Below are 15,440 nucleotides of genomic sequence, written 5' to 3'. Positions count from 1 at the left end.
TTCCAATTAAACAATTATAATCATAAATTAATTTCTTGATTGCATATCCTTAGAATCACCCAAGGGAATAAGTTATATTAAAAGAAAAATAATAAAAGTATGCATGTAATTTTGTTTTACTTTTCAACACCCCCTAATATAGGTGATGATAATGAAATTTAAAAAATTATTTATAACATTTTCTAAAGCAATACTTAATAATAAGTGATTTTTCTTAAAAGACTTCTAAAAAAGAATATTTCTCATTCCATGAGTACTTAAAAATTCTTTCAAACACTCTCTCTTAATAAAGCTTTTCTTTTTATCAAGTCCTAAACTATGAAATGTTCATCATTAAATTCTTTACTTTTCCTAAAGATTTTCTTCCGACCAATCAAACAATGAGTGAAGGGAAATCTGTCTCAAATATTCAACAAAGACTGTAGGAGCGTAGGCAAAACGGCCGGTAGAGAACATCTCCAGCCTCTTAGATGATAAGATTTAGATAAAAGTCAGTACAGTGATATTTATATAAAAGAAAATAGAGAGAAACCATAAAAGGTAAGAAAAAACAAAAGAAAATAAAAATTAAATTTAAAGTTAATAAATTATTTTTCCTCTTGTATAAAAAATAAATAATTTAAAAAGTATAATTTTTTTATTAATTTAAATTATATTTTATTTTCTTTCTTATAATATATATATATATATATATATATATATATATATATATATATATATATATATATTATTTTTCTTAATATTTTTTTCCCTTTCTTAAATTCAAAAATGGCATATCCAAAAGCCCTATCCAGAACTCAAAATTATAATAGCGTATTGTTGTGGGCATAAGCCAGATCCCAAGCAGCCATAAGGCGGGGTGAGGCGGCAATTTGCACCGGGTTTGACAACATTCTGACACTTGAAAGTACTACCAAAACAAGGAACCCAAGCAAAAAACTAAAAGTTTAGCTCGCATTCTTCTGCCGTAGAATAGAAACTTTACATGACTAGTCGGGAAGTAAATTGCAGTCGAAGGAAGTTTGAGGAAGCTGAAGTTGGCTCCAAGCAAACACCGGGATTAGATTAAAAGATTGAACTACTGCTGCAAGCTACAACTATGTTAAATATTTGCGAGAGTAAGGCATTTGATCAGATGAGGATAGAAAACTATTGCTGATAAGTCACCTGTCTATAGCCAAGCTGGTGACAGTCCCATCCACCATCAGGCTCCCTCCTCTTTATGGGTGTGGCAGGCAAAGCAAATTGTTGGAAAGACTTCATTTGCTCCTGCACCAATGAATTACCGACAGGTACGAAAAGCTGTGCAGCATTTCCTCCTCTGCTTCCATTTTCTGAACCTACCCCACCGTTTAGATCTAGACTGTGCCTTATGATGGCAACATCACAGGGGCCTGGCCCACCCGCAACATTCACAAGATGCGGGGCCATTGGGAAGGCCGGGGGAGTGCTGGAAACTAACGCATGAGGGATGACAGCAGTCCCATGTGGGTCTGTCATGCATGGTACAACACCCGTATGGCATATAGTGGCGAGGGGATTGGTGGGGTCAAAGTAGAATCCCTTATTGTAGGGGAAAGGATGAGCTAGTGATTGGGCTGACAGTGGAGTATAGCTCATATTGGGATGTGAGGGAAGTAGCGTCCGCATGTTTTCCATACCCGGAATCACTCCAGGTGCAGCCACCAGAAAAGTTTGAGCTCCATGACTAAAGCCCTGCTTAGAACTCAGGTCTGCCCTATATGCAGGTTGGGCAGGCTTCACAACACTAGCACCAGGTTGTCTAACATTTCCAGTGCAAGAAACAGCAGGATCCATTGCACTGCCTCTCAACAGTTGAGAACCTTGACCTGAATCTTGAGCATCTTCGCATGTATCCTCAAACCACTGGTTGTGATTCAGATCAATATCCCTGATACTGTTTCTTGGTAAGGATACTAGTGGAGCAGCTTCACAGTTATCATCTTCACTGAGACAATTGAGGTCAAGATTAGGCCTTTCAGCTCGTTTTGGACTAACTTCCAGGGAAGACTCTTCAGCTGCAACATTGAGGTCAAACCCCTTCAAACCCTGTGAGTGTCTTGAACTATGGTTATCATCACTGTTGGAAAGTGCCTTCCTTTTATTAGGACTATGAGAAACAGAAGCTGGCCGAAAAGCACTAGTTGCTGCAGAACCCTTCCAACATAGCTGTCCTTCAAACTGCAATGGAGGCATGGGTAAGCACAAGGGAACCCTGGATTTAGCTACCACAGGTATTGGCGCTGACACATTCACCACATGACAGGACGATGAAGTTTCATTCACCAGCTGTTTAGGGTACTCCACTTCATCTGCCAGGATACCTTCATTCAGATCAAATCCACCACCAACCACATCTTTAGGTGTAGTCAAGGGAGATGATCCCCGACCACAAAGCCCATCATTAGCTTGACATGTTCCAAGACCCCTCTCTTGTGATTGCTCTTTCACCTCTATGCACAGCTGCTGATTTTTCATTGACAATTTCGGATCTTCCCCCATCACCTTGGTGGAATATAAGTTTTCAGACTTAACTTGAACATTATATGACTTGCTTCTAGGTTCAGTTTCTATCAGGCTATCATTTTTATCTGGATATGAAGAGTCAATGGAATTCAGATTAACTATATCACCAGTTTTCTCTTCTGTCGAAAACGAGCTTCCTGAGGCCTCCCTATATATACTAACCTCTGGCTCCATTTCTCTTGCAACTCCTGAAGCCACCTCCAATCCATCATCCACCTCACAGGGAAGCTCTAGTTTACCTCGACTTGCAAGTTCTTCATTTTTCGTTTTCAGCAGACTGGAGTTAGGAACATCAATCCTCTGTATCATCAGGTCTGCAATCATTCCCAGAACCCTTTCACCACCTCTCTCACCGACATTACCAACAGTTTCTGAAGCTTTACCTACATTTCCTTGTTTCCTAGGCAGAAATATAGAAGAATCCAGCACTTCTCTGGAAGCAACTTGTGCTTTGGTACCCAATACCATTGTTTTACCTGCTGACTCTTCCAAGCTACACTTAAAGGGAGTACAGAAACTGTTCATGCCACTACTTTTGCTGTGCTTACAGGACTTCACATCCAGTGATGGTTCCTGACAGCTGTCATTTGAAGAAGCTGGAAGAAAGACATGCGATGAGTTAGAAGAGGATGACTCTGTTTTAAGTTGCTTATCATGAAAGGTTGCCTGCACAATGGACTTTAAAACATCCTCATCAGCATTTAGCAAATTTCCTTTTCTTCTCCCTAGATCCAACTCATTGACTTCCTTTTTAAGAGGCTGGCCAGTCTCTAACTTAATGCCACTATTTATGCAAATCTGCTGCACAGAATCGATCCCTCCAATAAAATGGGCAGATGTCTCACCATCATTTGAGCACTCATTTCCAGCAAACCTATTCTGACAAGTTGAAGATGGAACTACTTTATTACAAACCATTTCACCAGAAGTTCCTTCAGCACCACCGTGTTTATATATTCCAACCCCAACTGTTGAACTTCTTGAAGTTGAAACTGCAGAACATAGTTGCTTTGAATTGTTTGCATCTGTGGTGATACAATCACTGGAAGAGACATAATCATAATTTAGGCACTTAATTTCCATTTCGGTCAAACTAACAGCTTCGTAACTGTTAATTTCAGGGTCAGATTCATGCTCTTGCTTCTCAATTTCAGTGTTCCCATGAGAATATTTTCCATAACAATCAAATGAGTTCTTCAAATTCCCAAAAGTTTCTAGCTTTTGCTGATCATGGAGGTGCCTCACATTACTTGTCATTACACTCACTTTGAAATTTTTCTGCTCCATGTTCAGTTGAATGAATGTATCCCCAAGTGGGTATTCAATGACTGCCCATAATGAGTAACGAGTTCCCCAAAATAGAATATAATGATTGTCAGCCTTGCAGTACTGCTCTTTTAAAATCTTCTGCTCACTGAACAGTCATAGTTCAAACCACCAATATCAAAAGGCTTTCCCAGGCAAGTGACCTGCAAATCATAACATTGCATAGGTTGATAAGCTACAAAATGCTTCAAGAATATATTTTGAAGTACAAAATTCAGGCATTGTAAGAGAGACCATCTTTGGAACCATAGGGCCAGCAAGTCTGCAACCATCTGAGCTGGGTAAAAAAGTCCTAAGCAGTGGAAGTGTACAGCAAGATGCTGTCAAGTTTCAATAACTTAAATATTAAGCAACTTAAGCCAGACCATATTCCTGCAAAATTGACACTCACTTGATTAGTTATAGGTAGGTTGTAGAGAACATGGAATTTAGTTTTCAGAATCTAGAAGGGTGGAGGTCTCATGCTTTGAAGCATGGAGACCATAAATACGAAGTTAGCAACACAACTACTTTTCATAATTGGTCCACATGGCACAGAATTGAGAAAATGGCTGGCATTGGACCTGCAATTACTAGTTTTGGAGCACTGGCTAACTTGCAATTCCTCCTCTTGAGGCTTTGGATAACCTCCAATAGAGTTGTATATTCGCAGATAAAAAAAATAAGCACTATATTTCCTAAATTACAAGAGGAAACATGGCATTATTGACTCACAACACCACATTTTGAGATTACGATGGGATTATTGACTCTCAAAACCAAGATAATAAAGAATTAGCATTTCTTTCAATGATGAGTTTCTAAGCTGTATGTTGATAGCAAATTATGTGCTAAATGAATATATTATACAGGAGTATATATATATAAACAAAGGAATGATTTGGAATCCAAAGATTTTAATTGTTTGTGTTTGTAGGAAAATCTGCCAGTTGGAAATTCTGCCAACTTGGGTAGTAAATTATTGAATATTTTTCCAGCCCATATGAGCTGCAACAATTGTATAGTTGTACATAGAATCTCCTAGGATTTTTTCCTTTCTTAGCATTCTTCACTTAATTTTATTTATCTTTGTTAGCATAATCACAGGCATTATTTCCTAGGCTATTTTTATACAATTATTCTATATATAGTCATATGTAATCCTATACAATAAACACAGCAGGAAGCATTTCACAAAGGCTTCTAGATCTGAATGAGAACATGGTATCAGAGCTAGAATTTTCTGTCTAATCACTTGCATTCTCAGTGTCCTGTCCTTCATTGCCAGGAATTTTTTTTTTTTTTTTTTCAAGAACATATCTCATTAGTTTCCAACCTTCTGTTAGAAACGCCACTTTAGATTAGGCCTTCATTGCCCCTATTTTTTCCTAACCTGCATATCCCTTCTTCCCCTCATAATGTCAAACACTTCAAAGGCTGATTCTTCAATATCAAGCCAAGCCACAATCCAACAATCAACACAACTCACTGAATTCCAGAATATAGTAGGATTCTTTAAACTCAATAGGGGAAATTATTTAGAGTGGTCACAGTTGGTAAAGACTTGTATTAAGGGCAAAGGGAAGTTAAGCCATCTCATGGGACCCATGGTGAGCAAGGATGATCCAAGGTTTGTCATGTGGGATGAATAAGACTCTCAAATCATGTCATGGCTTTGGAACTCTATGCAACCAAAGATAAGCCACACATGCATGATCCTGTCAACAGCCAAGGAAAGTTAGGCGTCCATGTGTCATACCAATTCTAAGGTAAGGGATGCAGCCTAAGTGTTTGAACTAAAGACAAGGATTCACAACATCAAACAAGTATTCTTTCCATAACTGAGTACTACAATGTTATTAAAAGTCTTTGGCTTGAACTTGATCAATATCAGAATTTAAGAATGAAGTGCAGCATAGATGCAGCAATGCATCAAGTGTTCATTGAACGAGAGAGGGTGTATGATTTCTTAGCAGATTTGAATGTAGAATTTGATCAAGGGTCCAAATTCTAGGGAAAGAGCCACTATCATCTCTAAACAAAGCCTTTGCAATCATTAGAGAAGAAGGAAGGAAGAAGAAATATAATGTTAGAAAAGGAAAGCACCATTAACAGATCTGCTTTAGCCATCTCAAAACCAAGTGTAAATGAAGTGTTGCAGCTAATATTGCAAACTCTAGTAGAAATGAAGGTAAGAAAACAAGTGAGAAAGACTCTTTATGGTGCAACTATTGCAAGAAAAATAGGCACAAAAGGGAGACATGTTGGAAGCTCCATGGCAAGCCCCTATATTTCTTTAAGGGGAATGGGGGTAAAATAATTATGGCTATAAATCACAAGCCAATCTTGCAGAAATGGAGGAAAACAGCTGGAAAAAAGCTTTGGCCAAGAAGGAAATTGACAAACTTAAACGATTCATTTCCAAGCTAGAAAAACTTGAGGGACATAGTCATTTTGCTCAAACAGGTAAGTATTCCTTCTTCTTGAGTGCCTCTAAAATTCAGTTTTCCAGCCCTTGGATCATTGATTCAGGGGCTTCAAACCTGACCAAATCTTTAAAAGTCTTTTCTAGTTACATTCCAGCCCAGGAAATCAAAAGATCAAAATTGTAGATGGTACCTTAGTAACTGTGGCTGGTCAAGGAGATGTCTTCTTAGCATCTTCTCTAACATTAAGAAATGTCTTACATCTTCCAAAACTAACAACAAATTTGTTTTTTATTCCTCAAATTACTAAGGACCGAAATTGCTCAATCAACTTTACACAATCTGAATGCTCTTTCCAAGACCTTATGGGAAAAGTGATTGGACATGTTAAAGAAGAAGGGGGATTGTTTCTCCTTTAAGCTACAAGTGGCACAAAATGTCCTACTCCTCATACCTATTTATCATAACATCATACTCCAACCGAGGAACAAATTTGGTTATCCCATTTTCATCTTGGTCATCCACTTTTTTTATTGTTGAAAAAAATATTTCCTAATATGTTTGAAAAACTAAATGTTCAAACTTCCATTGTGATGTTTGTGAGTATGCTAAACATCACCATGTGTCTTGTCTTTTTCCTTTAAGTAATAAGAAAAGTTTTGTTCCATTTAGTTTGATTCATACGCACATTTAGGGATCTACTAAAGTTCATAGCATTTATGGGATAAGTTGATTTGTTTTGTTTGTTGATGGTTGCACTATGTTTACTTGAGTATATCTCATGAAACAAAAATCCGAGATTAGCACAATCATTCCCATTTTTCATAACATGCTAAAAAATCAATCCGATACCAAGGTCCTAGGAATAAGGTTAGACAATAGAAGAGAATACTTTAATCAATACCTTACACCTTATCACCAAAAAAAAAAGGAATCATTCATTATTCCTCCTATAATAATACTCCCCAACAAAATGGGATAGTCGAGCGTAAAAATAGGCATCTACTGGAGATCATTAGAGCATTGATTTTTCAAATGAATGTTCCCAAGTCATTTTGGGGAGAGGTTGTCCTAACCGCTACATACCTCATAAATAGGCTAGCTTCTCAGATTCTTAACTATTCTAGCCCTATTGAAACACTTTCTAGATTTTTTCCAAAATTTGACAGTTACAGCCACCTTTCCCCAAAGATCTTTGGGTGCGTGGCCTTTGTACACATATCCATGCTCACCAAAGAAGTAAACATGACCCAAGAGCCCTTAAACGTATCTTTATTGGTTATTCTCCTATAAAAAAAAGGGTTATAAGTGCAATAACCCAGCTTCTAAAAGGTTTTTTTGTCACTATGGATATATCCTTCAGTGAAAAAAAACTTTTTTTTCCTAATGCTTATCTTTAGGGGCAGCCTTTTGCAGAAGACAAGGAATTCTTTCCAAGCCTACCTACTCTTCCTATCCTAGAGAACAACAAAACTGCCCAAACTAAAGGATCAGATTTTTCCATAGCAAACACTCCAGAAAATACCAAAAAAACAGCCCCAGAAAATGCCTCAAACACTGCATCAGTCATGCCAGATTTTTTCTAAAATTTGATGGTTACAACCACCTTTCCCCAAAGATCTTTGGGTGTGTGTTGCCTTTGTACATATCCATGCTCACCAAAGAAGTAAACATGACCCAAGAGCCCTTAAACGTATCTTTGTTGGTTATTCTCCTATAAAAAAAAAGGGTTATAAGTGCAATAACCCAGCTTCTAAAAGGTTTTTTTGTCACTATGGATATATCCTTCAGTGAAAAAAAAATTTTTTTTTTCCTAATGCTTATCTTTAGGGGGAGCCTTTTGCAGAAGATAAGGAATTCTTTCCTAGCCTACCTACTCTTCCTATCCTAGAGAACTCCAACAAAACTGCCCAAACTAAAGGATCAGATTTTTCCATAGCAATCACTCCAGAAAATACCAAAAAAACAGCCCCAGAAAATGCCTCAAACACTGCATCAGTCATGCCAGATTTTTCTATAGCTGTTACTTCAGAAAATACCCAAGCAATTGCCCCAAAGAATGCCTCAGAAACTGTACCAGAACCTGTCCATGAGTTACCCAAATTTGAATCCTATATGCAGAGTTCAGAGGGGGAGGATCTTCAAGTGCCACTCAAGGTCTATTCAAGGAAGAAGCAACTGGCCCCAGAAACTCCACATGTCCCAGTCATTCAACCAGAAAAGGGTACTAATTCTATTGATCCTGATGCACAAAAGAAAGGGCAATGATTTCCTTAGACTTGATGATCTTGATTTGCCTATTGCCCTTAGGAAAGAAAAATGACAATGTACTAGACACCCTTTGAGCCATTTTGAAAAACTATCAACTTCTTACCAAGCCTTTGTCTCAAAACTAAATTCTATAGAGACACCAAAAACTGTCTAAGAGGCACTTAGAAATGACAATGGGAGGAAAGCAATGATGGAAGAAATGAGTGCACTAATAAGGTTGCCAAAAGAAAATTAACACATGGGAGGTTGTTGATATTCCCATGAGAAAAAGGAAAGTAGGTTGCAAATGGGTGTTTACCACGATGATTAGGGCTGATGGCACACTAGAAAGATACAAAGCAAGACAAGTGGCCAAGGGGTACACTCAAACTCATGGAATTGATTACCATGAAAACTTTGCATCCATGGCAAAGATGAATGCTATTTGGATTATAGTGTCCTTAGCTACTAATCTTGATTGGCATGGAGACTTAGAAGATGAAGTCTATATGGAAGTGCCACTGGGGTTGAAAGAAAAATTTGAAAAAGGCAAAGTATGCAGACTCAAGAAGGCTCTTTATGGACTTAAACAATCACCTAGAGCCTGGTTTGGAAGATTTACAAAGGCAATGATGAGTATGGGATACAACCAAAGTTAAGGGGATCATACCCTATTCTTCAAACAGACAAAAATGAACAAGGTAACAGCCCTTAGTTTATATGTTGATGACTTAGTCTTGACAAGAAATGACCCTTCAGAAATGGAGAAATCAAAAAGGCAACTAGTTAAGGGAATTTGAAATCAAAGACCCTAGGGAAGCTCAAATACTTCCTAGGGATATAAGTTGCACACTCTAATCAAGGAATCGTAATCTCACAATAGAAATACACTCTAGATCTACTAAAGGAGATAGGTATGAGTAGTTGCAAACTGGTAGAGACTCCAATAGCACAATCTCACAAGCTAAATGAAGGAAAAGGACGCACTCCAATGAATAGAGAAATAAATCAACACCTAGTGGAGAAATTGATGTACTTAGCTCACACAAGACCTAATATAGCCTATGTAGTGAGTATGGTAAGTCAATTTATGCATGATCCTAGAGAAGTGCACATGGAAGCAGTATTTAGAGTGACAAAGTACCTAAAGTCTTCATCTGGCCAAGGCATTTATTTCAAAAGGAGAGGGAGTCTAATCCTAGAAGCATATATGGATGCTAATTGGGTTGGGTCAATAATAGAGTGAAGATCAACATCAAGGTATTGCACATTTTTAGGAGGAAACTTAGTGACCTGGAGAAGTAAAAAAGCAATTGGTAGCAGCAAGGTCTAATGCAGAAGTGGAATTCAAGACTATGGCACACAGAATCTATAAGCTTCTTTGGGTCAAGATAATACCAAGTGACCTTGGAATCAAATGGGAAGAACCTATGAAACTCTACTGTGACAACAAGTCAGTCATTAGCATTATATACAATCCAATGCAACATGATCGAATTAAGCACATGGAAGTAGGCCGAGATTTTATAAAAGAGAAACTTGAAAATGGGCTGATTTGTACTCATTATATTCCTATAGAGGATCAGCTGGCTAATATTCTAACAAATGGGCTTCCCTACTCAGCCGTTTCAAACTATTTTAAGCAAGCTGGGAATGAGAAAATCTGTCAATTGGAAATTCTGGCAACTTGAGTGGCAGATTATTGAATATTTTTCTAGCCCATATAAGTTGTAACAATGGTATAATTGTACATAGAATCTCCTAAGATTTTTTCCTTTCCTAGCATTCTTCACTTATTTTATTTATCTTTGGTAGCATAAGGCATTATTTCCTAAGCTACCTTTTTTTTATAGGTATTTTTCGTATGCTACTTTTACACAATTATTATGTATATATTCATATATAATCCTATACGATAAACACAGCTGAAAGCATTTCACAAAGGCTTCTAGATCTGAATGAGAACAGTGTTGTTTATGGACATTAGCCAAATTGCTCTAAATTATCTTACAGAGCTAGTTGATATCCAACAATGTCCAATATTTGGCAAGAAGAATATCCAGTATAAGGTAATACAAACTTACATATGGCCATTAGCCAAATTGCTTTAAATTATCTTACAGAGCTAGTTGATATCCAACAATGTCCAACATTTGGCAAGAAGAATATCCAGTAAAAGGTAATACAGACTTACATAATTCTGATTCTCCATTTCACATTCTTCTTTTTTGTCCATAATTACCTGGATTGTCAACAGGAGAAGGTACTCAAAATGCCCCATGTCTAGATTAAATTAAAATCTAATCAGGCTTCAACCTTGATATCTCAAATTTTGATAGCTCTCAATCCAAAGTCTACCCAGTTGCTGCCACCCATACCAGTAGTCTAAAGCAGCATCAACAATGTTTTCTTCTATGTTTTGCTGGATGTCTCCATCAGCATCACATCCATTATTTTGGCTTTACAGCTGCTATTAACAGACCCCAGTCACTAACAATTCCTCAAAACAGAAGACAACCATTCTAGGATTTTTGTTTCTAGAGATCATTTTCTAATTTAATGGTCAAACGAAATTAGAATGCTGTCAGCTGAATATAAGAACAAATAATTTAAGCCTTTCCTACACAGTATTAACCTCAATTGAGAATATATGGACCATCCAAACACCTATTCTTTGTCCTTCCTATTAGAATATTAAGTGACCATTTTTCAGTAAAATGAATGACCAATCTATATCTGTTGAGAAGTGACTTTGAATTAGCTCATTTTAACAATCGGGACAAGAGACATCATGTTTGAAGAGCACTTAGTCTGTCTGAGCAGACTCTAGGTCCATCTGAGCAGATTCTAAGTCCATTTTGGGCAGACTCTACAGCACTTTTGGTAGGCATACATAACCATGTTGCAAACATGGATTAGATTATTTATTCAGTTAGAATTTTTCATGATTCATTGTTCAATTGTAACAAATTTGTGTTCAAAAAATTCTTTTTCTATTTTTTATTTTGGATACAAATGAGAGACTTTCACTCATTTAAAGAGAGATGACCTTAGGAAAGAGATCATTGTAAGAAAGGATCAAAACAACAGAGGGAATTCTTGAGTGAATATAACTAAGCAGCACTCGTCTTTAAATACTAAGAAATGGAGAGAAAGGTTTGTTTCTTGTGTCAAAGAGAGGCACAAGGGGTATATTTCACTAATTATTACTGAAGTATTGGTGGATTCTTTCCCCATTGATGTAGGTGCCCTTTGCTTTACTACATAAATCTATGTGTTGTTAGTGTGATCTCTTCTTGATTGTGTTTCTGTGATTCTTTGGTTTGTTTAATTGGTCTTGTTTTGGTAAAATCCACCTAACAAATGGTATCAAAGCCTAAACATGGGTTCAACAAAATTTGATATCAAAAAATTCACTAGGAAGAATGATTTTGCACTATGAAGAATGAAGATGAGGGCTTTACCAGTTCATTAGGATCTACAAGAAGCTCTTAAGGGTGAAAGGAACTTGCAAGTTCTTTGTCCTCTAAGGAGAAGATCAAAATTCTTGATAAAGTGCACGGTTTAAGTGATCAATGGAGGGCTGCCATGGAGAATGAGATCAAGTCTTTGCACAAAATAAGACTGGGTCCTAGTTGATAAACCTGAAAAGCAAAGGTTCATGGGTCGCAAATGGATATTCATGTTAGTAATCAATTAAATAAAATTTAAAATAAAATATGTAGAATTAATTTATTTATTAAAATATTTTTTTAATAATGGTTTTTAAGATAACTTGTATAAAATTTAACAAGGGTGAATCAGCCCAGGTGGTTGCTTCCATAGAAGCAGGCTACTTGGTTAGTTGCTTGTTATGTTCATCACATAAAGCATTCCTTACCCAATTAACTCCATTGAAATTCCTTAAACAATCCATAGCACTTAGAAGTGAGAATTTGAGGTAAGCCACGGAAGAGAATATGTTAGCTATCTAGAAAAACCAAACTTGGGAAATAGTTGAATTACCAAAGGGAAAAAACTGATTAGATATAAATGAATGTTCATAGTTAAATATAGCATTAATGGGACATTGGAGAGATATAAAGCTAGGTCGATGGCAAAGGGGTACACACAAACTCATGGGGAGGAGTACCAAGAAATATTTGCTTTGGTAGCAAAAATGAATACCATATGTATATTACTATCCTTAGCAGCTAACTTTGAATAGTCTTTACAATAACTTGATGTTAAGAATGCATTCTTGCATGGTGTTTTATAGGAAAAAGTGTATATAGAGACACCACCAAGTTTCAATAGAGACCTTAAGAGAATAGTGTGTCCAAGCTAAGAAAGGTGTTTTATGGCCTTAAACAACCTTGGAGAACATGGTTGGGAAGATTTTCAAAAGCCATAAGTGATATGGAGTTTTGACAAAGCCAAGGAAATCATACACTCTTCATCAAACACTCACAAATCGGTAAATTAAGCGCTCTCATAATTTATTTTGATGACATAATTGTGCCAGGAGATGACTGTAAGGAAATAGAAAGATTCAAGAAGCAACTAACTAAATAAAGGACTTGGCAAAACTCAAGTACCTTTTGAGGCTTTAAGTAGCTCACTCAAGAAACGGTATCTTTATCTCTCAACAAGAGTACATTCTAGATCTTCTTAAGGAAACAGGTATGCTCATTGTAAGGTAGTTGACACTCCCATTGAGCAAAATATAAGCTAAGGGAAGCTTGAGAAGATGTAATGGTAAAGGGTGAAATGTATCAACGTTTAGTTGGGATGTTAATATACTTGCCACACTCGAGGCCAAATGTTGCCCATGTTATCAACGTAGGAAGTCAATTCACGCATTTTCCTAGGGAAGTTCATCAAGAGTTGGTGAGCAGGATTCTATGTTACTTGAAATCTACTCCAAGAAAGGGAATTTTATTTCATATAAATGAAGAGCTAAGCCTAGAAGCATCCACTGATGCGGATTTGATTCACTAATTCTAGAAGCATCCACTGATGAAGAGCTAAGCCTAGAAGCCAAAGAAAATGTACTGCCTGAACTTAACTGTTCACAAATTCTGCATTTGATTCTGAATATATATGTATATATACACATATAAAGGAGAAAAATTAAGGCCCTGCTTGGTAACTACTTTTTAGAGCAGTTTTCTGTTCATCAAAACAAAAAACTATAAAAAACTTTTGACAACAAAAAAAATAAAAAGCAAGTTTTTATTCTTAAACACAGATAATTTTCTGCTCTTAAAAATAGCAAATAATTTTTTGTTTTTAAAAACAGAGAACAATTTTCTATTCTTAAAACCAGAATGATGTTTTCAAAAAACATCTTCCACTTGTTTTCATTTTTCTATGACAATTTTAAAAAATAACTATACAAATATAGAGAATAAATAAAAGTAAAGCAATCAATTTTAAAACATATTTAGAATCAGAAAACAAGCGAAAGAACATTTTAGGTTATCATAAAACAAACTATTTTCGAAAACACTTCCCACAGAGTCTAAACTTTTGAGTATGAGAACAGCAAGAAAATAAAAACTCAATCGGTTCAACAATTCTGTTAGTTGACTAGAGGTTTCCATTCTTAGGAAATCAAAATAACAGGAATCACATTACTCTGAAATGCCATCAGTTTTTTCTGTCCTCATTTTTCTCCAAAAAAACATATCAAAGGTAACAGGAAAATGCGAATTATTCCCGGAAAAAGAAACCTACAAATTTTACTGGAAAACCCCAAGCCTAAGGAAAAGAGAGAGAGAGAGAGAGAGAGAGAGAGAGGGAATATTGCATATTCCCAGAATTCATACACAGTGAAATGGCAACACAATTTCTGAAAAACCCTAACGCTCCGTTCGTTGTTTAGAAAACGAACAGCCAAAATAAGAAAAGAAAATTCAGAACCCATGTCATCACTACTCGATTCACCAGAAAGCAAAGATCAACCACTCAAACAATCCAGTAGATTCAGCACTCAATACTCAGGAAACAAAAATAAAAACCTCAAAAATCCAGTCTCCCAGCATTCCCCGCTTTTTCCGAGAACCAAACAGTTCCAAACACTAAAAACCGAAATGATATATTCAGATTAAAATCCAACAAGCTAAAAAAAACTAAAAACAAACAGATTATGAAAGAAAATCTACCTTCTAATGGCGCAGCAGCAAGATCAAGCTCCAATCTAAGAGCCCTGGATCACAAACACCAAAAACACGTTAACCGATGAGGAAGCAGGTGGTACCACAAACAGGGAAGCAAGAACGAAAGATAATCTTTTGAGCTTCCCAACAGGCAAAGAGATCTCTACCCAAGTCTGACACAAGCAATGGTATCTGTAGTGTAGCAGTGAAGGATGGAACTGATGAAGGGGGGCAATCAAAGGTTTCCTGCAGGGGGAACGCTGGGGGAAATGCGCAGGACTCAGAGGGTCCCACGGTGTACAGCACCCTCCTACACTGACGGAGTGGACCCCACCGCCCAAACATGGCTGGTCCCACACACGTTCGTGGGAATCGCCAAAATAATTGGCTTTTTTGCCTCTGCAGTTCTGCCTTTCCCTTGTGGACCCTCTGTTGCATTTATATTCAGAATAGTGATAGGAACTGTAGGCTTATGGGAACCATGATCATATCATCTCATTATTTTTCAACCATTTTATAATCATTATTTACTAATACAAACCTTTGTGCTGAATATAGTTGTTGAATGTTTCAAAACCTTGACATTTAATGCTTATTAATTATTTTTATTTATTTAATTTTCAACATCCAGATGATAAATATTTGAATAATTATGAATAATATTTTTTAAATATAAAAAAATCAAAATTCATTTTATTTAAGTTATGTTGCCTAGTCACCAAAAATTACATTTATAATTTTTTATTTAATAATAAAAAATTATTTCATAAAT

General features: G+C 36.5%; 1 protein-coding gene across 11 annotated transcripts; it reads right to left on the bottom strand.

The window, feature by feature from the left end:
• Positions 1-769: 769 nt before the first annotated feature.
• On the bottom strand, positions 770-15,081 carry LOC100855325 (uncharacterized). 11 transcript variants are annotated; one of them, XM_010666796.3, is made up of 5 exons: positions 14,836-15,081; positions 14,675-14,718; positions 4,108-4,245; positions 1,168-4,016; positions 770-1,081 (listed from the first exon to the last, which is right to left on the bottom strand). In XM_010666796.3, exons 4-5 carry the CDS (start codon positions 3,832-3,834, stop codon positions 1,079-1,081), a joined length of 2,670 nt encoding a protein of 889 aa, XP_010665098.1. In that variant the 5' UTR covers positions 3,835-4,016; positions 4,108-4,245; positions 14,675-14,718; positions 14,836-15,081; the 3' UTR covers positions 770-1,078. The 11 variants fall into 11 exon arrangements, with proteins under 11 accessions (XP_010665098.1, XP_059590629.1, XP_059590630.1 ...); XM_059734646.1 differs by adding exons at positions 11,993-12,172; positions 14,531-14,590 and having other exon boundaries at positions 770-4,016; positions 14,675-15,048; XM_059734647.1 differs by adding an exon at positions 11,993-12,172 and having other exon boundaries at positions 770-1,084; positions 14,675-15,048.
• Between the last annotated feature and the right edge of the window lie 359 nt (positions 15,082-15,440).

Source organism: Vitis vinifera, chromosome 18, assembly GCF_030704535.1.
Source record: "Vitis vinifera cultivar Pinot Noir 40024 chromosome 18, ASM3070453v1".
In the NCBI taxonomy this organism is placed as follows: domain Eukaryota; kingdom Viridiplantae; phylum Streptophyta; class Magnoliopsida; order Vitales; family Vitaceae; genus Vitis; species Vitis vinifera.
Note: the sequence above shows the minus strand (reverse complement) of the source record. Positions and strands in the feature narration are given on the sequence as shown.

Bases quoted from the DNA above. Each gene is read 5' to 3' on its own strand.
- LOC100855325 (XM_010666795.3), bottom strand. From the start codon at position 3,834: ATGGAGCAGAAAAATTTCAAAGTGAGTGTAATGACAAGTAATGTGAGG.